General features: G+C 39.8%; 1 protein-coding gene across 1 annotated transcript in view; it reads right to left on the reverse strand.

The window, feature by feature from the left end:
• The window catches only part of Adgrl2 (adhesion G protein-coupled receptor L2), a 177,174-nt gene that overhangs the window by 137,677 nt on the left and 14,991 nt on the right, over positions 1 to 24,506 (reverse strand). The window contains exon 2 of the mRNA XM_051165523.1: positions 4,170 to 4,342. Within this exon, the coding sequence (XP_051021480.1) occupies positions 4,170 to 4,242 (73 nt within the window). The 5' untranslated portion in view covers positions 4,243 to 4,342. The remainder of the gene's footprint in view (positions 1 to 4,169; positions 4,343 to 24,506) is intronic.

The raw sequence follows: 24,506 nt of genomic DNA on the forward strand, positions 1-24,506 counted from the left end.
TACTGTTCTCTGGAAGCTCCTGACCCCTCCTCCGTTCCAGTTAACCCTTTGAAGAATCATACCCTTCCATGATAAATACAGACTGGCTGATGACTGGAAACCGGAGACCATGGACGTTCCCTGACCCTGGGAAGCTGACATGTTCTGTGTGCGCATGTGTGCATGCAGGCACGTGTGAATGCATATTTACTATATGTTTGTGAAAGGAAGAAAACCCTTTCTAGTGATCCGAACTGTTGTATGCTCCCCTCGGTTCAGCGTTGGGAAGAGTCGCTTTGTTCCACCGAACTCAGATCATTCTAAAAGAAATATTAGTGTACGCGAAACAACTTTTCTCACTCAAGCCTAACCCATGACACTGCCTTTGTTCCATAGCTGCATATTAAAACTAATAAACTATCATTAGTGTAAAAGGTATCAGAAAATGTGCCATCTTGACCCAGGCTTGATACTCTTTCCTGCCAGTATGTTGTCAGGTTTTCTTGGTGTCTATAAAAATGAGAATCTTTATTTGCCGTTTGCATTGATTACAACATTTTCCTTTGAAACCGGGTAAGCAACGGTGTACTCTGCATTAATTAAGTAGCATTCAGAGTTATGAGGTCTAATGACACATTCATCGCATAAAGAATTCAGCCTAAAGTTCAGCTCGCTGGCTTTGCTCAAGAACTGCTATTATTTGTAACCCGTCACTTGAGCGAGCCTTCGTGTGTCTGACTTATGCTTGCCAGGGCTCCATTATATAGCATAATTTAATTCTCTAGGACACAAAAATTCAATTTACCTCCTGACTTACTGATATGTGATTCCACAGTGGGTTACTATGTTTACAAAAATTGGCCAAATAATCAAACCACACCAGGTTCTCAACAGAAGTGACTTGTAAAGGCAAGGTTAGCTCTGTAGAAATATAAGTCAGTTATATGGAAAATTTACAAAACACATCAAAGTACGATCTTCATACAATCACTGTTTATACAGAGACACTACAATCTTCAAAGTTACATAGAAGACTCATGAACAGGGCATTGTTTCTATTTTGAAAAAAAAATCACATGACAAATTGGTGGACAAACAGAATACAAGCAGCTAGATTTTCAAATAATTAGTTTTTATCATCTTGGAGCACTTCAGATGAGTGTTGTATTTGATTTTCGGTATGCACAGGAAGAGGTGAGGACATAACCAAGTGACAGAGTACCCAACCCCCCACCTCCCACCGCCTCCGCCGCCCGCCATCAAGCACAAGGCCCTGCACCAGAACCCAGCACTGAGAAAAAAGTACAAGTAACAAAAGTGCAAGAATTTGCACAAGAAACGTCAGAGTGACAAAATTTGTCTAACCACTGATAGATGTCTCACTGATTGGAGATACATGAAGCCTCCACACTTACACCAAGGAAAAAGCACGTATGTAGGAGAAAGTGAAAACACTGAAGAATATGGATGCAGCAGCTCGGTTAGGGGCTTTGCTTTCTTTCATCTTTAGTGCTTTGAAATTCTTATTTTTCTTCTTCTTCTTTTTTGAAAATTCTACTTAAAGGTTGAAGAACTGGCAAAATGGGTTAAATAATAAAACGAACCCAATCCAGGGTGGGTTTGGCAGGCAGGTTCGATCCATGGCACACCTCAAGTTGCAGCACTTCAGTGACTTACTGGACCCCAATGGATTCTTGAGGCTCCACCCCCAACAGAGGAACACAAGCTCCTAAGCTGGAGGCCTACTGTGTGCATGTCTTAATATCAAGCACACACTCAGGTTCAACACCCAATAAAGAGTAAGGGACTAAGCCAGCTAGGTGACCTACTCTGAGTGTTCACAAGCACCTTGCAAATGGCACAAACAGCTCTCCTGTCTGCAAAGGCCACAGCGAAGAGAAGTCTCCAGGCATCCCCTGAGAGTGCTTGCTAAGTAATTTGAGGGCCTGAGTTCGAATCACAGTATCTACACAAAAAGCTGGGGCTGTCACTGTGGGGGTAGAGACAAAAGGATAACAGGCCTTACTGACTCCAGCCTGGCTCCAAGTTCAGGGAGACACCCTGAAACAAGGGAATGAGTCTACAGAGTGTGACAAAACAGGACTACCTATGTCATTGTCTACCCTACACACACACACACACACACACACACACACACACAAATAAAAAGAAGGAAGAAAAAGGAAAGTCATGTAGGAAACAGCTTAATGGCTGAGAAGAGAAAGTTCTAACCCTCTGCCCTGTGCCCTTTACACCTAACTTTGATTTGTTTCTCAACAGGTATTCACAGGCCATTAACTGGTTTCTGATAATAAAAGTGGACAGTGTCATACACAAGTCCTCAAAGACAAACTCATGTGACACCTCCTAGATGTTCTAGCAGTGTGCGCTCACCGTGGCTGCTCTTAAAGCCAGCAGTGTGAGTCCCTCCCAGGCTCTTTTTTGCCAGTAGGAGGGAATTCTTTCAAAAGCAACACGCCCCTGGACTGATGAGGCAAAAATGAAATTTCTCTTAACAGCGGATATGAATCCTGACCTGAGAGGTGACACTTGAAACACAACGACAGCATCTCATGAAAAGCCTCCGCACAAGCCCCCCGACAGAGCGCCCGCCCCCCCCAGCGCCCGAGCGAGGCTACTCTGCTGGCAAAGTGCTTTCTATCTTGATTGGAAATTTTTTCATTATTGGACTAATGAGCCATTGGTCCACACCTGGAATCTTTTTCAATGTATAAAAACACTCAAATATAACAGCAGGAATTCAGACAGTGTTCCAAAAAAAAAAAAAAAAGATGCAAAATTATAGCCCACATGTATGATTTTTCACAGCAATCCAAGTCTGAGATTTTTATTATTAAACTTAGTTTCCGCCTGTTTGTCATTATAGCACTAGCTATTCAGATGTATTACACTTTTAGATTTTCTATCTTCGCTTCTAAAGCAAAGAACTGTGTCATCCTTGAATTAAATATGTGCCTGTGTGTAACTTTCAAGTGACTATATGTTTCAAGTACGGAAATAAGTTCAGATATTCCTAAGTATGTTAACTACTTAAATTACATTATTAAGTTATATTAGTGTATCAGATGTGGGAGAGCTTGCAGAAAACAATGAAGTGCAACTTTAAAACAAGTAATTCAAAGAAACTCCTTTTGACAAAATGAAAATGTTTAGATGGTTTAAATTCTTCACCAAGACACTGGGCAGTGGCTTCTCTGTAGTTGATAGTATGCCTTTCCCCCATCTTTTTATATGTAAGGACTGGAACACTGAAAAGTTCACATAACCAGTTCAGTGCTTTATTATATCAAGACTGAAAGAATCTACTCTATGTGCAGGTGTTTCTAAAAGAGTTTTTAAGTTAACATATTTTCATAATAAATTTTCATAATAAATAAACATTGCCGTGATCTACGGCATAGGATTGTCACATCTTACTTCTGTGTTCACTTCCAGCCTGGTCTAAAAAGCACCTGGGTGAGTACTTTTTTAAAATGTGAAAATAATGAAAACCATAATTAATAAGTATCAGAGAAATCCATTTAGAAATTGGTGATAATTCTCACTATTTAGAATTTTTAAAAATCTGTTAAGTGTGCTTCCTTGAAAATTAGGTTTGTGTTTAAAACTACACTCACAATTATTTATAAATTTTAGCATTTTGTTAAGGACTGGGGTTATAACTTAGTAGTAGCTATTCTGAATTTCTTAACTACAGGGAAATTTGCTATTTTTCTGAAATTCTTCACACTGAAAAGAATATGAACGTGTATTCACAAATATGAGAAATTGTATTTCAAGTGTTACAGCAATATGAGTTAGGAACAAAATAAAGAACCAGAGCTTCTAAGACAAAGTTTTCAAAAGTAAAATGAAGGGCAAAGAATCATAAAAAAAATAACTCAAGTTTTCTGAAATGAAGGCAACCAAGACATATAAAACATACCAAAGGATTGCTGAGAATTATTATATCTGTAAATCTATAAACTAATATAAAAATATAAACTAAGGTATCTAGAACTTCCTATACTAGAGAACAGTGTAATGAAAATAATTTAGCCGCAAAATATGAATTCAACACCTATTTTTAAAATAACGAAATAAGAATATAGCCACTGTAACACTAAGAGGATTACACTCCTCAAGTCCTCCTGGGTTTACAGGGGGAAAAAATGTGAATTGTGTCTTACCTTCTGTATTCGGTGAGAAACTGATTATAATGATAAACCACAGACTTCGCATTCTGCAACCAGAAGACACCATTATTGATCCCTTTAAATATTTTCTTTGTATTCCTTAATGAATCTAGTTATAAATGCCCAGCTTCATCGAACCCAGCAGTCTGCATCATTGATCCTCATAGCTGAAAAAAACAAACAAATCCATCACTTACTTTAAAGCCCTGGTATGGCATCACAGCAAATGCATGAGTAACAAACCTCTCCCACTCTCTCCATTTCTTAAGTATAAAATGCATTCTGATTGCATATCCAAGACAGTAACCGCTCCTAAATGCACAATATCTGAGTCATACTGATAACAAAGCCCCCAAAATGTGTAGACGATCATAGTCATAAATACACACATGCATATGTGTGTGTATATTAACAATAACATTCTCTTTAGCAACACAGGAAGTCACTTGAGATAATTCACCCATCTCTCCATGGCATTAACGTTTTGACCAAAGAACTAGCTTTAGAATATAGAGTGCCTCTAGATACACATATAAGCACATGGGCTTTTGTTGATCACAGTAACAGCAATGTAATGTAGTGTTTTCCCAGTTGCCTTGCAAGGCCGATTACAGATCTGATGAGTTCGTTTTTTTGTTTTTTGTTTTTTTTTTTTCTGAACAAAGGTAGGTGGTTGTTAACATACGGGTGTATGCTCATTTCCAACACAGGCAATCAAACACCGTCTTTAGCCACTGCTTCCCTGCTAATCATTCATACAATGAGCAGTTAGTTACTGTCTCAAAACTACTTCCTTTTAATGCTTTAGGTTTCCTATAATTGCTTTTTTCTGAATAAGGTGGAGCTTAAAAAGCAAAGTAACATCACTGAGTCTACTGGACCCAAATAAATACACAAAATCCCTGAGCATTGTATCTTCAAGGGCTTTGGAGGCTTCTTTTCTTTTCTTTTTTAATACAGCATCTAATTCTAGGTTATTCTGAATGAAATCATGATCTTCCTGTCCCAACCTGAGCACCAGCATTAAAGGTGTCTGTCACGAGATGCATTGCATCACTTTTTAAAAAATAACTGATATACAGATTTTCCTAATATTGATGATCCCTGACTGGTGTGTGTACACACACACACACACACACACACACACACACACACACCCAAACTAGAGAGAGTACAAAAGAATGAAGAGTGTGGATTCAAATCCTTTAGTATCCTCAGCTCCTCAGACCACGTGAAAACAGGTCATTTGGAGCCTTCCTTGTAGGGTAGTATAAGGGGTCATACTGCCTTACAACACACATGAAATGAAGACAGTCCCCAAATATACCTGAACCTCCTGCCCCACCCTCCCACAGTAAGGAAACCACTGTTCCCTTAGAGAACCCACACAAGCTGCAACTGTGAAATTCATGTAGCGTTTGCTGTTGGGTGAGGAGCAGAACTGGGGAATCGAACCCAAGGACTAATCTATGCTAAGCAAGCACTCTACCACTGAGCTACCAACCCCAGCTTTAACTGAAGAGTTTTATGAAGTGGGAACATAAAGCCACTTCTATTCCTTGACTCTCTCAGGTTATATACATGACTCAAAACAAATTCTTAGTGACTTAACTCTTATCGGTAAAAAAAAAAAAAAAAAAAAGCAAACCAAGACTTCCTGGCTCATCAAGTATTCTGTCATGTCATCCGAATTACTCGTATTTGTTAGAGGCTCCATGGACCACATTCTATTAGCAGTTCTCCCTATTCTGTCATGATAAAACTTCAGCAGAAAGGCGGTCAGATTCTAAATGGTTTGAAACATCATAACATTCATCAAACTACAAAGGGATTATCACAGCTGTCAGCAACAAATATAAAAAAAAAAAGGATGTAAGAAACAAATTACTCTGAATCTACTCTCTAGCATTTGCATATAAAAATCCACAAAAGTCTCAGATGAAAAGCAATCAAGACATTTCTATTATAAGGAGTTGGTTTTATTGTACTTATAGGTAAGGGATAAAACTATGTCTGTATATGCCTCTGTATGTGTACGCTTCAGCCCACATTTTAGCTCTGTAAAAATACTGAAGAGATTTTAGGTACGGCCATGATGAAAGTAGCCCCGGGTATTATGCCGCTCTAAGAAACCCCCACACCCGCGCCATATAAGCTTCTCTATCAAAAGAAATAAAACAAAAACAAAAGAAGAGGCACCATGCTTCCTCTTCTTCTGAATGCAAATGTCACAGAAAGAAGGAAGACATCGAAACTTAGTCTTGTGGAGACAGGACACAACTCCACATGCACTACTAGGTAGCTTGCTTGGTCAAAGACAATCTGAAGTAAGTAAGCCTGTAGTTTACAGCCTGTCAATGCTGAAAGTTACTCTCCATTAGACCGATCAAAATGCTAGTGCTCTGACACACCCAAGTGCTCATCAATGAATATTTTCTCACACGCTTCCGTCTTTTCAGTCATCTGATCAAGCAGCTGAGAATAATTTCAATGTGTGAAAGAGAGCCATGCATTGCTACAACTAGGTCTGAGCCAGCCTTTGGACGGACCTATGCTCAAGCAAGGGATTCTGCCTATCCAAGTTTTTCTTGCAATAGGTCTTTCCTCACAGTGAGCTCTCCACACAGGCAGCTTGCCCACTTGTACCACTCTCAAACCCGTCTCCAGTTTCTTACAGCGATCCAAGATCCGTCTGTCTTTGGTCACCCACTATTTGAAAGAGTCCTTGTTTGTGGGAAGAAAAGGAAGGAAGAAATCAAGGGCTGATGTCTGCTTTGTAGGAAACAGCTGCCAAGATAGGCTAGCCTGTGTGAGTGAGAGGGAAAGGCAGGAGAAACCACACACAACCAAGACCTCTATTGTGGTCTTTGGCCAGCACAACGACTTCAGAAGCAGATTTTACGCACTGAAATCCCATGTATTCTTAAGGTTTGAGACTGTGAAACACACTTTACAACGCACAGGCCACTTGACTGGGAGACGCAGTGTAAATGTCTATTTCTGGAAAATAGAAGATTCTGGAATGTATAATGTCATGGCTTCTTTTATACAAATAAAGATGAAGTTCATCTGCCTGTGCAGTAAGTAAAAAAAATATATATCAAATTTATTTTTCTCATTCTACAACCTATAACGAATCACGTTCACATCAAATAAAATTATTTCCAGAGGTTCATACATGGAGTGCAATTTTGAAAAGTAAGTCAGAAAATTTTACTGCTGTGATCCAAATTAAAAACAACCCTTCATTGAACAAATGTTAATGAAAACTGAAATACTTACAAACCACCATCCGCTAAGAGTAGAATGAATAAATAAATATGTCAAGAGGAATCCAAGAAGGTTTTGCTCTTAAGTGAGCTAGGGCCTAAGGAAACTTACATGCACTCATGCAGGTGCCAAGCCAACCCTTCAAACCACTTGCAAACACCAGCTCGCACAGGCTGGCACGCTGGTGCACGCCTACAACCTCAAGACCATGGAGACTGAGGCAGGAGGAACACAGCAAGGCTCACCTGGGATAAAATAAATACACATACATACATACATACATACATACATACATACATACATACATACAGAGAGAGAGAGAGATTTCTAAATGTCTGTGACTTAAAAAACAGAGGGGACAAGTATTTCTCACAAAGCAAAATAAACCTTAGGAACAAAAGCAGAAAAGGGGACATTGTATATCCTTTGAACAAACAAAAGATTACTTTGAATGATATTTATTTGTATTTAGATTTTTACAAAATCTTTTTCCAAACACATCAGAAAGCTTAGCATGGCCAAGGCGAAGAGTGGGCAGAGTGACACTGTGTAACCATCAATGGCACAGTACTCCTTAAACCAGCTCTGATTAAAATCTTCAGCAAATCCAAGGTTCTGTTGGACAACCTCCCGTGCTTCCATCTCATTCTCCACATAAAAACATTCCAGCTATTTTCATCCTCGTCTTGCTTCTGTGACCCACAAGCAATTGTCTACCCTACCTCAGTCGTGACCTCTTCAGATCTACACACCCTGTTACTCAGCCATGTAAAAAGTCAATTAATGCATCCCTTACTAGGAAGCCTTTCCCAGCTGGGGAGCGACTTCCAGGAATACGCTTCAGCACTGTGTGCATCCCAACAGCCCTGGACGTTTCAGACTCGGCTTGTGGTCGGCAACCTGCTTTTGTGTTTACTACCTGCAATAAACATTCCCGTGCCTTAAACTGTCAGTGAAATCACTTGAAAGGGAAACACCAATGACCAGCTCTCAGTCGCATCATTATGCTGCATGGTCCGGAAATCACATTTACCCTGATGATGTGACATTTACTTAGCAAGTACAGAAGGTAGAAGGCTGAATCGCTGATAAGCATCATGAAGGAGCAGACAGAATTTAGCATCAATGATAAAGGAAAAGAAAATGTAGCACATTTGTTAAAAACTGATGAATGAAAGTGGGCTTTCTACCAAAAGCAAGGCTACTAATCAAAGAATCACAGAAGCTGATTTCCGCTCATGGACACTGACCTACTGAGAACACTGGATATTAAATGCAAAGAGAAACCTGCAGACAGCAAGGTCTGCCGGAGACTACCAAAGTCACAAGTGCTTGTCACTGTATACACATTCATGCCGCAGAAATAAAGCAAGCATGCTCTGGGTGAGCCTAAAGTGTTAACACATTGGTACATGGGGAACGTAAATAAAAACCAAGGGTGGCTTAGCAAAATCAGTCTTTCTGATCTCATTTCCACTATAAAATGTAATCATTATCAGATGGGATTTCCTGACTCAAGAAAACAGCAGCTTTTCCATATTTTACTAACAAGCATGAGAGGCAGAAGCTAGCCTCCCCACCTCGACTCTTATCAACTTAGCTAAACCTGAGTCGGAGTTTTCGGTTTTCCTCACAGCCAGGCTAGGCTTAGCTCTCCTTGCTCAGCCCTGAGAAAACACCAACAGCTCTGGGAGTTTTCCACCAATAGACACCCCAGGGAACCTTCAAAATCACTAATCAGAGAAGCTTTCTCAACACCAGGTGCTTCCTTGGGGTTTGAGTTTATTTTCTTCCCTTCCCAAGGACAGCATTGGGGGTAGAGGTGGCAAGGCTGAATGAAACCTTAAAGCCACGTGGCCAACCAGCAGTCTCCACCCTCTCTCTCCCTCTGTCTGATCCCTACAGACATGGGTATCAATAACCACAGTGCTTCTTGAACACTTTATGCTAAGGTCCCCATAAGAGGCTTTGGTCTTACCCTTTACTGAAACTTCCTCGCTGTGAAGGAATAAATCCTCCTCTGGGGTTCAGGAACAGAAAGAGTTCGGGAAGTCTCCCACTCGCGTCTGCTTTATGCTATCATCTAGGAGTCTTGCTGAGCTTGCAAAAGAGGCTGGAGCTGTGGACACCAGGGCACAGTCGGGGCAAGCTGCCATCCTCCTCATTAAAACCCATCCAGTTGAAATGACAAAAACAAATAGCTGTCATTTTCAAACCAGTATGGGGGACATCTTCTGACAGCACAGAAAACTTGCAACTTAAGTTCCAAACAAAAGGGGTGTGGGGAGGCAAAGCGACAGAGCAGGCAAAATTACTGCACTATGTATATTGGGAAGCTGACAAATTCCTCAAATTTATATTTGAAAAAAAAAATGTTACCAATGCATTTTGTGCCTCTTGTTAGAAAAAGGCATAGCGTTCTTGTTGTTGTCATTGTGTTTTCACCATTTGGGGGAAAGGAAAAGCTATTCTGGTTGAATTGAATGAGTGAATGATTTAAGGTTTTTGAAACAAGGGCTCACATAGGTCAGATTCACTATTTAGCGGAGGGTGGACATGAATTCCTTATCCTCCTCTCTCCACCTCTCAAACTCTGGGATTACAAGGGCGTGTCATTACACTTCACTCAGAAAAGCTATTATTATTTAAGTGTTTATTTGTACTTTATTTCTAGATGGTGGGCATGCATGCATGTTGACATGTACGTGTGCCAATATACCCACACACAGGAAACACAGCCCCGTGCCTGATGTTCAGTGTCTTCTTCATCTCTCCCCGCTTTATTTACAGAAGCAAGGTCCTGCTCTGAACCTTTGAGCTTTCTTATTGCTGCTAACTCACCAGCAGTTCTGGCTAATCTAGTTAAGCAGCCTATTTCAGGATCCGCATTCTCTACTTCCTGAGTTCTGGGACTGGAGGCATGCACTCCATGGTGCAGTGTTTTTGTTGCTGCTGCTGGTGGTGGTGGTAGTAGTGGATGTTTGCTTTGTTTCAGCTCAATTCCCAAAATGTATGGACACCAAGACTAGAAGTAGGAGCTGAGAGAGGCCCGAGCAGCAATCCTAAGAATGGAAGCTTGGCGCAATCCCAGGCTCCTTCACTACACTGTCTGACTGACTCCAGCTGCTCTCACGGAGGCGCTAACTGCCCTGCCAGGCTAAGAGGACAGCTGAGCACCTTGATCATTAGCCACCATCCCACCTATACGCAGGTTCTTACTGAGGAGCTTCTAGGTGCCATGCACTGCAGACTAAGAGAGAAAAACGTCTCATACAAAAGGAGATCACACTGTAAGTCAAAAACAGCTGAACTGACTAAACAGCTGTAACAGCTGAACAAAATAAACAAAGAAACAAACAGGTAGAGATTGAAACACTTGATAGACTAACATGAGAACCATAGAGGTTGCTCCAGAGCAGCAAGGAGATAGCGAGCTGGGAAATATGAATGGTCTAAAGTCATAGCTGCCATCAATGAAGTTGATTAAATAAACCTACTGCGTGGTTCCTAATATAATTTACTTTAGAATGAAAAATGTAAATAAACTCATTTTGTGATCACGAAAGTGCTGAAAATCCAGAAGAATAATGAGTTGATTTTCAAAATGTTTACAGGAGAAAAACTAACATCCCTTAGGTAATGATAACTATGTATTAACTTAATTTTTAGTATTTCCAGTTGAGCTATCTTAATTTTATCCATTTATATTGCTATTTAAAGCACTAACAATTATGTGTTATAAATTAACAAATTATTCCAGACTGATAGATCTCATGAATCAAACTACCTGAGAAGTTGCTTCTAAGTCAGAAAAACAAACACAAACATTTTCTCCAATATAATTAGCAACGCGCCTTAATTATCATAGAAGGAATCAATATTCAAATTCCCTCTCTCTCTGTGTATACAACCACTAAGGAAAATACTAATGACTCTGGGCCTGCTAGTTACGTCACAACAACACCCTGTCACCATCAGAAGGTTCTTGGAGGTGAGGAGGTATTCTGAAAAAAGCATGTAAATGATCTTTAAGAATATTAAAAAAAAAAATTAAAAGACACTTAGCAAGAGCCCAGGATGGCTGGTCCTACAGGTAATTCCAGCATTCAGGAGACTGACACAAGAAGACTACTACACAGTGGGCGTCACTGACTCAAACAGCAAACAGGGAGCCCACAAGGAATGAGCTAAACTGAAAATGTAGCACAAAGCTGAAGAAAAATGTGACACACGGCACTATAGGTCTGCAATAAACTAGTAAGTAATATATCTCTCACTTGGAAGCTGTCGTTTTATACGGCATTTGTGTACGTTTGTGCTTCTTTTAAATCAAATTGGACCGTATCAGCCTTCTATCTGCTTCTCACTGGCTAATGAGTAACTTCTTTATAGCCTTGAATTCTGAAATCAGTGTTTTTGTTTTGTTTATTTCTCATACTGGTTAATCTTGTGTTACGTTCTAAAGGAATTGTTTGGAAAGGACTAAGATATGATGAAATTAAAACTCTATGGAGAATTAAAATCAGTTAGAAAATGTTGAATATATAAAACAAATAATCACCAAATTCTTACAACTCTATAGTTACAAATTAATTCAAGTGAAAATAGGAAGTAAGTAATAGAGTTTCTGCATGGGTATCTCTTCGACCAACCAAATGAGGTATCAAGGCTGAGATCAAGACTTAACCTGCCTTCTGAGAGTTGGGACCCTTCACAAACATCTGGGTCTCAAGTTCACCAGCTGTGTGGGAAAGTAGGGAAAGCCAAGAACTGTGTATTTTTTTTTCTGATTTTCCCACTTAGAGACCTTCGGCCCTGATTTCCCCTAAGTAATATCACGGAAGACATTCAAGGGTTTCTACAACTTGGCTAAGCTCCTATTATATCTGCAGCTACAACGTAGGGCCCTGACATTCATTCCGCTCACATATTCTACACTCCACCTTTTTAAGAAAGCTACATAGTCAAACAAACAAACAAAACCAGCATGACAAAACAGCAAGGACTTCAAGAAAGAACAGGACCCCTAAGTCACCAAGTACCCCCTCATGTATAACTATTGATGTCTACAAGAAAAAAAAATCAAATAAATTGGGTTTATTGTTTTGTTTTTGGTTTCTGGTTTTTGGTTTTTCATGACAGGGTTTCTCTGTGTAGTCTTGGCTGTCCTGATCTGGCTTTGGAGACTAGGATGGGCTTGAAGTCACCGAGATCCCCTGCCTCTGCCTTCCTGAATGCTAGAATTACAGGTGTGCACCACCATGACCAGCTCAGCTGTTTTTTTTTTTTTTTCTTTTTTCGTAATTTGTAGAGAAAATGAATATATCAAACATTTCTAAATAATTAAATCCACTAGCGGTGTTAAAAGATTCCATTTGTGCTCAAATAAATGAACATAACAGAGTGTTGTCTTCGAAAGCATCAGTTACTTCTGAGAACAATGAATCCTAGGAGAGCTTTGACTAAAGAGTGTGAGCCTATTTTAAAATTTTAAGGCAATGTCAGAGAGGAATTTGTCAACAGATATCTTCAGAAATAAAGACCAACTGTGTCATTTTGAACGATTGTTAGATAATAAAATTTTAAAATTTTGCTGAAAACTCAAAACATTAAATTTTATAGGTTAGTGCTACCCCACTCAGAGTTGGAAGAGATCTGAGGATTTCAGAAAAGTGATTTTCAAAATTTAAATGTAATTTTTCAACTCCAGGTAAAATTTCAAATGACACCTAAAAAAACAATAAACCAGCAATGTTTTTTACCAAAAAACAAAAGAAAAGTTACAAAAGAAAACTGACCAAAACTTGCTCAATGTTTAAATAACTTTACAAGACTTCCTCATTTGGTAATTAATGCACACACACAGACACACACACACAGACACACACACACACAGACACACACACGCGCGATTTTTTTTTTTTTAGATTTTTAAATTAATTTATTCATATTACATCTCGATTGTTAGCCCTTCCCCTGTTTCCTCCCATTCTTCCCTCCCTCCCATTTCTCCCGTTCTCCCCTCCCCTATGTCCGTGACCTAGGGAGACCTCCTCCCCCTATACATGCTCTCAGAATATCAAGTCTCTTCTTGGTAACTAGCTATCCTTCCTCTGAGTGCCACCAGGTCTCCCCATCTGGGGGACATGGTCAGAAAAGGGGCACCAGAGTTCCTGTGAGAGTCAGATCTCACTCTCCACTCAACGGTGGAGAGTATCATGTTCGTCGGCTAGGTCTTGGTAGGGGTTCGAAGCTTACTGCCTATATTCTCCTTGGCTGGTGCCTTAGTTTGAGGAGGACCCCAGGATCCAGATCTGCCTGTCATAAAGTTCTTCTTGTAGGTTTCCAGGACCCTGTGGGTCCTACAATTTCCTTTTTCTTCCATGCTACTCTTGCCTAAAGTCTCAATCGGATATCCTCTCCTCTGACCCACTTTCTTGGTAAGTAAAGATTTTCATGGTACGTATCCCTTGGACTAGTGTTTTGATATAAGTGAGTATATACCGTTTGTCTCTTTTTGCTTCTGGGTGTACTCACTCATTATGATAATTTCTAGATCAATCCATTTGTCCACAAATTTCGGGAATTCCTCGTTTTTAATAACTGAGTAGTATTCCATCGTGTAAATATACCACAGTTTCTTAGTCCATTCTTCTACTGAGGGACACTTAGGCTGTTTCCATGTTCTGGCTATTATGTATAGAGCAGCTATGAACATGGTTGAGCCTATGTCCCTGTTGTGTGGTAGGGCATTTTCTAGGTATATTCCAAGGAGTGGGATAGCTGGGTCTTGAGGAAGCCCTATTCCCATTTTTCTGAGAAAGCGCCAACACACACGCGATTTTTAAAGCATTTTAATTTAAAGAACTTTGAGAGAAAAAATTGTTTATCATTACCGCATTATAATCAATAAAAGAGAGAAAAAGTGTGCGTGACTGACTCATCAATGTCAACACCTGGGGTTCTGGGAAGGAAGGCCACCCTGGGCTACAGAGTGAGAGCCTGCTTTGGGAGTTTAGGGGAGGACATAGTTAGAGGCTGTCTTATATCTCAGCAGGAAGATCACACATACAAAGCCAGCCTGGGCTACACAATGAGACCCCTATCCCCAGAAGCCAAAAAGGTAAGGACCCATGATAGCTACTGGTTCTTTAGATCTCCTGCATCTAAAATTGTGAATTGTTTCATCATATTTGCAAAGAGCAAAGCCACCAGTTACGTGCACAAACTCTGTGGCATCAGAAAAGGGATCAAATAACACCATATTTCTGTAAAGGACCAGAGAGTCAACAGTTTAAGCTTTAGGAGTCAAGAGTATCCATCACCACTACAGACTGTGGCCACTGCATAGTGAAGGGTAAATAACTAGGCAAGGCTAGATAGGAAAGCCTACTTAGTGCAGGCTGGCCATGGCTGACCTACCCTACAGATGCACACACTTTGACCAGAGTGATTGAAGATAGCTCAGTCCCGTAATGAACATATGACTCTCTCGGCATCTACCTGCATTACTCACCAAGAGAACAAAAGGACTTTCCTGAGGCAGTTTATCTTACTACTTTGTTGGGCGTGGGAAGATGCAAATGTCATCAAAAGAGTAACCAGAGCCTGAAGAGTGAAGAGGTTTGGAGAAGACCCCAGGTAGTCCACCCTAAGCGTGATGGGAAAATGGCATCCAACACAGATCCTTGGCACTGCTGGCCCTAGCCCACGGGAGTCACAGGATCTGTCCCAGTTACACTGGTGTTAACCAGCAAATTGCTACCCTTGAGTTTGCTGACTTTGTTTGAGAAAGCTAAAAATTCTACAATGCCAAATCACTAGCATTACTTCAAAATAACTATGAAGTCATAATTTGTATACACCATTGGCTAAAAGGAAGTATTTCTCAAAGTTCTTTATTCCTGTATTCACAACCAACCTTTGTTTTTAGCAGCAAATGTGACTTTTGGCAAATGTAATGCCCACTAAAACACAGTGAACTATAACACACGACTCATAAAAGTAACATCTTACACTACAACAGATATCATGTTAAAGTAAATGAAGGCTAAACTTTTCTACCAATGTTATATATACATAAGACAAAGAGGAGAGAAGGTTACAAATTTTTAATAAGAACATTATATTATGGTAGTGGTAATCTAGGTGTTTTACTGGAAGTAAAGTGGATTACTGTAAATGAAAATTTAAAATGTCCTTTCCATTTTACAGATAACACAAAATGACTCTTTTTCATGTCTCTGGTGATAAGGATAAATTTGCCACACATTTAAATGGTGCCTTCACTCTTCCCACCCAGGCTCATGAATTAATAATTCAGTGCCATTAATACAAGAAGATAAATGATAAGAAGGTTAAGGTGCATGGGCCAACCATATACACACACTTCTTTTAGCAGTTAATACATCCCTACCAATCATAGCTAAAACTTTTAAACAGTTGCCAATAGCGTTTGTACAATCTATATAAGTAGCAGCTTATATACACACACAATTTCACAGGATACATTCCTAATAAATCTCCTGCTGGCCCCAAACAATCACTCTAGAGGATTAAAGCACAACAACTGTTGGGATTAATAATGCTGTGCACACTGTGTATCACAGAAGCCTCCTTTCCACCGTCAGTCTTTGGAAAACCTTCTAGACAAACACTGTTTAAGAATGAAGGAGAACTGTACCTTTAGATTGCTAACTTCCTCTAACAAAAGAATAAATTATCAGGAAATAGTAAAAAAATAAAATAAAATAAAAAAGAAAAACATTATATTTACAATGAAATGTTGGACTGGTTGAACCTAGCTTACTAAATGTAAATAGATAAAGAAATCCATTATTGTTATAAGCTCAACTTTAATTTTTAAAGCCAAAACCTATCTGAAGCATTTTTTGAGTTTAGGAAAGATACAACTGTGTTTTATAGTTATAAAGTTTGTTTTTGGTTTTGTTTTCTTCTTGTCTCAATGTGATTTTTTTTCTTTTCTTTTTTCAACAGTGAATTGCAACTAGGGGCTGCAAGGCAGGACAAGAATATGTTAGGTATAAAGACAAATTAAAAACTAACATTTTCATTAGTAAAACACCCAAACTAATATGACTTCAAAAATACTTAATCTAATAGTCTGCTTGGTCAAATTTATTCACGCAAGAAATTGTGTATATGCCTGTCACACTGATGTTACTCCAAACTTTTATTCATACACGATCCCTCTTCTTTTCTACCTTAAAATGTTCTATATAATTATGCCAAAGCAGCCAACCAACTGGCCAGGAACAAATCTCTCTCGTTCTTCAGTCTTCTGCCAGCAAGCAGTTCGGCATCAATATGTGATCGGCTGTTATTAGGTCATATTATGTCAAATCTGCAACCAAACTCTTTGAATTATTCCTTTTTTAAGCTCTTGACAGAAATTGCCAATGTTTCTCTTTCATCAACTTAAGTCTCATGAGAGCAAAGCAGGCTGGTGGTACAGACCTGTGACCTAAGTACCTTGGCAGACTAAGGCAGGAGAATGGGAGGCTCCTTATCACTCTTGGTTACAGAAGAAGTTCAAAACGAGCCTGAACAATTTAAAGACCATGTCTCAAAACAGAAGAGATTGAGGTCAGTGGTGGAATGCCTGCCCAGCACAGCTGGGGCCCTATGTTCAATCTCTAGCACCCCGCCACCCCATAAAAACACCTCCTGAGTACACATTCTGCACGAGTGTTCCACAAGCATCCGAGGATGCCACAAAGAAAGACACAGGAGTTGTTCTGCCATCGGTGTGGTACGCACTCTTGGTGTATGGCTTTTGTCCTTGGCTGTAATCTTGGTTGTGGTAAATAGTGAGCACATTTGTAATTACCATAGCAATTAAGGCAGATTAATCAACTGTGGGGAAAACACCATATTAAATCCATTTACCTTTCGTCTTACATCTGGAAGTGAAAAGGGCGAGTCTTTCAATGTTTTTCATCGAAAACCTAGTGGCACGTCATTTTACATTCTCAGTCCACACTAGGCTTGCTGCTGTGCCCTTATTCCGCCCGGTAACCCCTTGCCCACTTGTCTAGAGAATTTCTTTTGCCCCCTGTGTTGGTCTGTCTCTTGATTTTCTCTAACTGGAGCCTCTGGGAAACCTCCAGCAGACACTATGGAACGAGGCAACATGGCACCATGTGCTCACCACTATCAAAAAGTATCTGAAGAACCATTTTCAGAAGATCATGAGCTTATGGAAAACAGACCTCATGGCTTTCTCACCTATCGCTTCATAGAGTGCCAGATAGCATTCATAATGCCCGCAAGAAGCGGCAGCACAGTAAACACTGCGGAAAGGAGGGCAAGAAGCCAATGAGGGAAGGAAGGTAATGGAGGAGACTGAAGCATGGGGCAGCGTGCACCACCAGGGGGTGGATGCAGACAGCACTGGGCTTGGACTCTGGAGGGTACAGCAGAGACAATGCCAATCTAAATCCGAAATAAACTTACAGAGAGCTTTTAAAATAAGGAGGTTTTTTTTGGAGGTGGGGGGTGGTTGGTTTTTTGTTGTTGTTGTTGTTGTTGTTGTTGTTGTTTTTGTTTGTTTGTTTTCTGGGCAGGCCTAGTTTTCAATTCAATACTGAAGAGTAGGTATTAGTAAAACAGAAATAAGTATTTTGTCAGAAAGATGAACTTACTGATATGATATAAATTATCTTATCATTCTCAACATCAACAGGAGTCAAACAAATGCCTCCAGAGAAAAATTTAGAAGCACTGTGTCTCCTGGTCCAAAGGCTGAGGAAGCTGAGAACACCAAATTATGACTAAAACAAAGCCTGCGGCTCCATAAGGAGAGCCATCCCACGCAACTTCAAATACTTATTTAGAACAATAACAGTATCTACACACACACACACACACACACACACACACACACGCACACCTCTCACAATTTACAACAATTTAAAACTGAGGTATGTGAAATTATATGGAGCTGATCGTCTTGAATTTTCTCATATTGTTCTTAAGTAAAAACTGAAAATTGTGCAAATGAACAGATTAGGCATCTGTGTTGCAAAGTGCACCCAAAAAAATCTTGGTGATTTTTTTTTCTATTGCAAACATTTTAAAGTAGGCTTTCACTTCCACATATTTAATATATGGGGAAATATCAGTAAAGTACCTCTTTAACACTGAAACATTATTAAACAAGGGTAACATAAGAGTTTTAAAAACAAATAAAACACTTTTTATCTGAATTCTAAATAAAAATGTAGGTTTAGAATGTGGGTCAATGGTGTGGTGCTTGTCCAGCATGGACAAGGCCTCAGAGTCAACTCTAACCCAGAACGAAGAGTGCAATAAAATTAAATCTGCACATTTTCTCACAAATGGTAGAACAGTCAGTAATCCAGTTCCACGGCCACTAATGAGCAATCTTACTTCTATATGCACACAGAGTATGGAATGTTGCCTTTTAGTCTATCATTCACGGAGACTTCTAAAAAAGCATGGCTACATTGAAATCACACCAGCATTTGCAAACTAATTATGCATAATACATAAATTCAACATTGACAATAAGCCTAAGCAACTCATTTACAAAGAGACACAGGTATTAAATATGAAATTTAGCAGGTTTTAATAATTAGACTCTGTAAATGGTGTGATATGTATGTCTGTCCTAATTTTGCTAAGAAGCATCTCTCAAGAAACACTCCTCAAACTAAACACATGGAATTTATTTCAGTAAATTAAAATCCTGAAATCCTGCAGCCTTATGTATAAATTTAGATTTTATTAATACTTTAAATCAAGCCATAGTTATTATTCAGTTTAATCTAATGCAATTTACAGTAGACTTCTGCTGTGAAAGCAAGAACACAATGATACTCTAATCAGATTTTAATAGAAGGCATTTCGGGAGGAAGAGAAGCAGCCTCCTATCACCCTTTTTAAAAAACCTATCATTTCACAATTAAAAGATAAAGACAATCCACCGGTGACGTATGATCACCCACTGAAAAAGAGCTGTGGACAAATGGCTCTTTGCATTCCAGAACATGTTCTGATGCCAAAACTGTGGCCACCTGTGTTAGAATCTCATGTAAAAATTAAATGCCTTTGTTCCACAGGCTGCTTGATGACTCAAAGGGAGCGAAGTGTGGCAGTAGTCTAAGCACAGACACTACAATATTATGAAAATATTTCTTTATATATTTTACCTTACAAACACAAAAATGTCATTTTTAAGAAAGATACTGTTTTAGTTTCCACAACCCACTAAATACAATGACATTCACACTCCAAGACCAACAAGAATGCAGCTACCTCCCTCTGCTACAAGCTGGTTACCTGGACTCTTGTCCCCAGAAGGATGGGTTCTTTCAGAAGGAACGGGAGACAAGCCCACATCCCAGATCCTCTGACAGGATTCCCTACTGACTCCCTTTTCAAGACATTAATAGGTAGGAGGATCCTAATGCTGGGGACGATATGGGGCCAGGCATGCTGGGAACACATATGCTGGAGCTACGGCTGAAGGTCGGGAAGAATCCACTTCTGCGCAGTCTATATGGCCGCTCCATCGTGAAAGCATCACCTTTTGTACTTAACTCAACAATAAAGGTTTGAACAAAGTGGCATTTGCAGGTAGAAAAAGACAGCAACGCTGCCTGTTCTCAGCATTAGACGGTAATTTCTGACATTGTAGTTACTGATTTACCATCTAAGCTACCTGAACTAGAAAACCCTATAGTAAAAAGGGATGGAGGGAGTGACAGAAGGAGGAAGAAGGAAGAAAGAAAAGGAGGATGAAAGTAAGGGTGGGAGAGGGAGACAGACAGACAGACAGAAACACAGACACACACAGCGAGAGACTATGAACAGGGAGGGACTCAGCTTGAGCAGAAATGAGAAAAGAAGGAAAGGGAAAATGGCCCAAAACAAAAATGGCAGAAAATAAAATTTGAAAGGTAAAAGTGGCTGTCAGAAGACATGGTCTACCTGAGTACCGAGACCAGCATGCACCAGCTTTAATCTACACCAACGACAGCTATGGAAAGTATTTACTCAGGGTGATCTCAGTTTGAAATTCTGTCATAACAGACTGCATCGCAAAACACTCTCCGCTGTCTAGAAGCAAGACAACTTTGAGATCTGCCCAGAACACTAAATGTCACAAGCCTGCTCTCCTGTATGTACCACCCCTGTATTGATTGGAATCCTGAGCTAGTTGGTTGTGAACTTATTTATTTTTATTTATCATCATCCACTCAAAGTGCACTGAAGGAGTTGAGGGAACACAGGCTGTGTCAAGGGTTCAAACCTGTCCCACTACAGAAACAAAACTCAAGCTGGGGTATAGCTCCATGGCACAGCTTTAGCCTAGCAAGAGTGAGGCTTACTATGTTTAGATCCCAAGTACTCCTGCCAAAAGGAGACCCCAAGAGCCCACTGAGGCAGAGGCCACTCTGAGCCCAGCCATCACTGATGGACTGAGTGCAGACTGGTTGTTATTCAGTTAACATGCTACAAAGGAGCACCGATCAATATTAACACTACTGCTGCCCAGGACTGGGATTGATGTCTCCATTTCTGTTGTTTTCAGACAGGTTGTACAATAGGCTGTCCCCGAACTCATGCTGATCCTCTTGCCTCTTCCTACAGAGTCCTGAGAGGACAGGCATAAACTACCATGCCAGCTTTAAAATTCCACCACTCTTATGAAATTAAATTTTCCATTCTTACAGAAAGCAAAAGTTAGTAAGGGCATTGCAACTTTTTAATTTGTATATTTAATTCAATAAATTTGTGACATTGGGAATTTATGATAACCAAAGGGAAAGATTAACTCAGTAAAGATAAATTGCAATGAATAATATACATACATATATGTATATGTATATATATGTATACAAATATGTATATATACTTATATATTCAGGAACAGAGAGATTTCTAAACTTCCTATAAGGTAACAGACAGGTAACTAAGGAGCCCTACAAATACTGACTATTAAGTTATTTGTTTACAGAGTTCTTAAAACAGGAGGAAGACCAGAACAGCGACAAATATCTCATTGTATCTATCCAGAATAGATAGATTGAAATAGATTGCAACAGCTGACTATGGAGACTCTAATAAATCAATCAATTAACTGAAAACCTACACCTGTGGCCTGAAAACTATGCAATGTCTCATTTTATAGGAACATTTGAAAAAAAAAAAACATTACTGAAGCACACAGCAGTTCACCCCAAAAACTCTTCTAGGGATAGGTGTAAAGGGAGGAAAGTCTATTTTTGCACAAATATTACATTAAAAATACACACGGTGGGATTGGCGATGTGGCTCCAGAGTAGAGCACTTGCCTAGTACGCACGAGGCCTAGGATTTCAGCCTCCAGCAACACAATAATAAGTACAAGTGCGTGTCAGCTTGAAGCAAACTGGGGGCAGTGAGCATTAGTTATGCTCTTCCAAGAACTATGTGAAACAGGAAATGACTCCCTCGTGAAGGAGGATGGCTAGAACCTGGGTCCTCTGATTCCTCACCCCTCCTTCACTTACTCTGTTACACTCAGTAATTACAACGTCTGTCTGTCATCACTGCCTCTTCCTAAGACTGCCATCCACAGCTTCTAATTAGGTTTCCATTCCTTCCAATATATTGCCACTCTAATTTTGTGGCTCAGAAACTAAGCAAGTCAATGAGATACTCTCTCAACTGAAACTATAAACAGTCATGGTCTACATCATCTGAACAGAGCAAGCTCTTCACACACACACACACACACACACACACACACACACACACACACACACGAATCAGTTCACCTCCTTCCACTTTTTGTGTAACTGACAGTGTGAGATAGCATTCCTCGACGGCAGCAAACCTTCCTCCTAAAAGAGAACCTGCATCCTGCATCTCTCCATTGAAATATGGGTCTCTTCCACGCCACTCTTTCTGAAGGTACTTGTCGCTGTTTCCACAGTGTTCCCTCTACTCTTCATTTGGTCACACCCTAACAGTGTGCAAAGGTCCTGTTCCTCCCACAAACCCAGTGAGCTCAAACCCCACAAGATATTCCCTTTCTTCAGGAAGGGTCTTAATAAATGTCCATGCATCTAAAACAAACAGAGCTAAAGCCCACAGATTTAACAGTAAACTCGATCAAATGTACTGACCAAAGGGTCTTATTCTTGGAAAGGAGACCAATGAAAGCAAATGCATATTTTTGGTCTGGCAATTTGGACCAACTACGTACCAGAAATTGTGTCAAATTTTTGAACCCACATGCGTGGCCACAATAACCTCTGTGGTATTACAAGGAACCAAAAATAACATCCTGAAGGTGAAATCCAAGGCACTGCAAATACTGTGGATTATTAAAGTAAACCCCAGACCTTGCCTGCCACTCACAATGGAACACCACCCAAGACAGTTTCTCTACCAGCAGCAATTGTACGTGTGCATAATTTAAATATAAACTGTATTCCAAGAAGCCTCTAAAAATACTTATGAAACCAAAATTTCGTTGTTGTGGACATGTTAATACAGCTTGAAACTGGGAGAGAAATATCATCCAAAATGGCAAAAGCTGAATCATTCAGGATTGGCAATATCTTGCAGGCTAAAGAAACTAAGCTGTATAAGAAACTGAGCTGTGGTTGGCATGGCTGCCAAGTATTAGGACTTACGCATTCAAATATACTATCATGACCATCATTAAACCCTGTTATGTCCCTATGCATGAAAAGTCAGCCGAGGTACAAGTAAAATGAACAGGCTTATATGTAAAGCAATTTCAAGGATGGAAAGACCTCCCACTCAGGTAAAGAAGCAAACCGGGATAACTATTCTACATTTTGAAAGAAAGGGCTAAGTTCCTGGTGTTAATCATAATTGTGCATTCACGGTTTCTACTCTTTTCTGTTGAATCTGTAAAATCTACATGTGTTAAGCCAAAATCTCACTGCTGTGGGTTGGTCTGGGGTGCTTAGCTGTCACCAAACCCAAAGTTCAGATATAGTGAATGTCTAATCTCTACTAAATTTGGAGCTGTTGGGAGTGTACAAATGACTGGGGTAAAGCTATCTCTACCCTCCGGAAATCAGTGATTTTAGAATCTTTAATTTTGCTTTTTTTTAAACAGCTGCATTTTGCTTTGGGCTTCGTTTGGGTTTTCTGCTAAGGATTGAGCCCAGGACCTCAAGCACACTAAGTACACCTGATCTATACCCTTAGCCTCCCCGCTTTTAACTGTTTGTTAAAATGATAAAAAAAATTTACTAAAGCTTTCATAAGTGTTTGGTTTTACAAGAGCAAATTTCACAAACACAGAGTGAACATTCAGAGACTAATGGACTTAAAGGCTCGGAGAGCCCTGGGTGCTTTCCACAGTACCCTTATACTAGGGTGTGCTAAGGAAAACCTAACTGTTAGTTCAAACTATATACCACTTTGTGAGACTTCTAGTATTTTTAGTTTGACTCTCTGGGATCTTTAATTATTGATCCATTACAGGTCCCTACCCAAAGGCCTGTGTCCAGAATTCGATATGCTATTTAAGTCTTTGCTATATTCTTCCTATGAAATAAATAAAAATTAATGACAACAAAATGCAGCTGCCACAAAATTCTATCAAAGCCGTAGAATCTAATAGAAAAATGAGGTGTGAGGGGAAAAAAAATCCAGACTTGGCTTTTACAAATGCACTAATTTACAGATTAGAAGTAACAGAGAACGAAGCCTGTTTGCAGCCAAGGAGCGGAATGTTCATCCGTGTTAATTCCCAGCCAGAAGCACTAAAACATTTGATTTATCCTAAACTGGGACAGAAATGACCAGGATGAATCAAAGGCATCAACTATGTGTGGTACCTACTTCCCACACCAACCCTCGTGCACAAACTAGCTTCCCTGTCCCTTAGAGCCAGACCAGTACTCACAGAAAAGGAAGTGGCAGTGTACACAGCACTCACGTGTCCTCTAAGGAGCTCCAAGGGAAACCTCTGCTATTTCTTTTCACGGGTGAAAAAAAAAAAAAAAAAGATGTGGTATAAAGTTTTATTTCCGCAGAATGGCAAAG

This window comes from Acomys russatus, chromosome 23 (assembly GCF_903995435.1).
Source record: "Acomys russatus chromosome 23, mAcoRus1.1, whole genome shotgun sequence".
NCBI classification, from domain to species: Eukaryota; Metazoa; Chordata; class Mammalia; order Rodentia; family Muridae; genus Acomys; species Acomys russatus.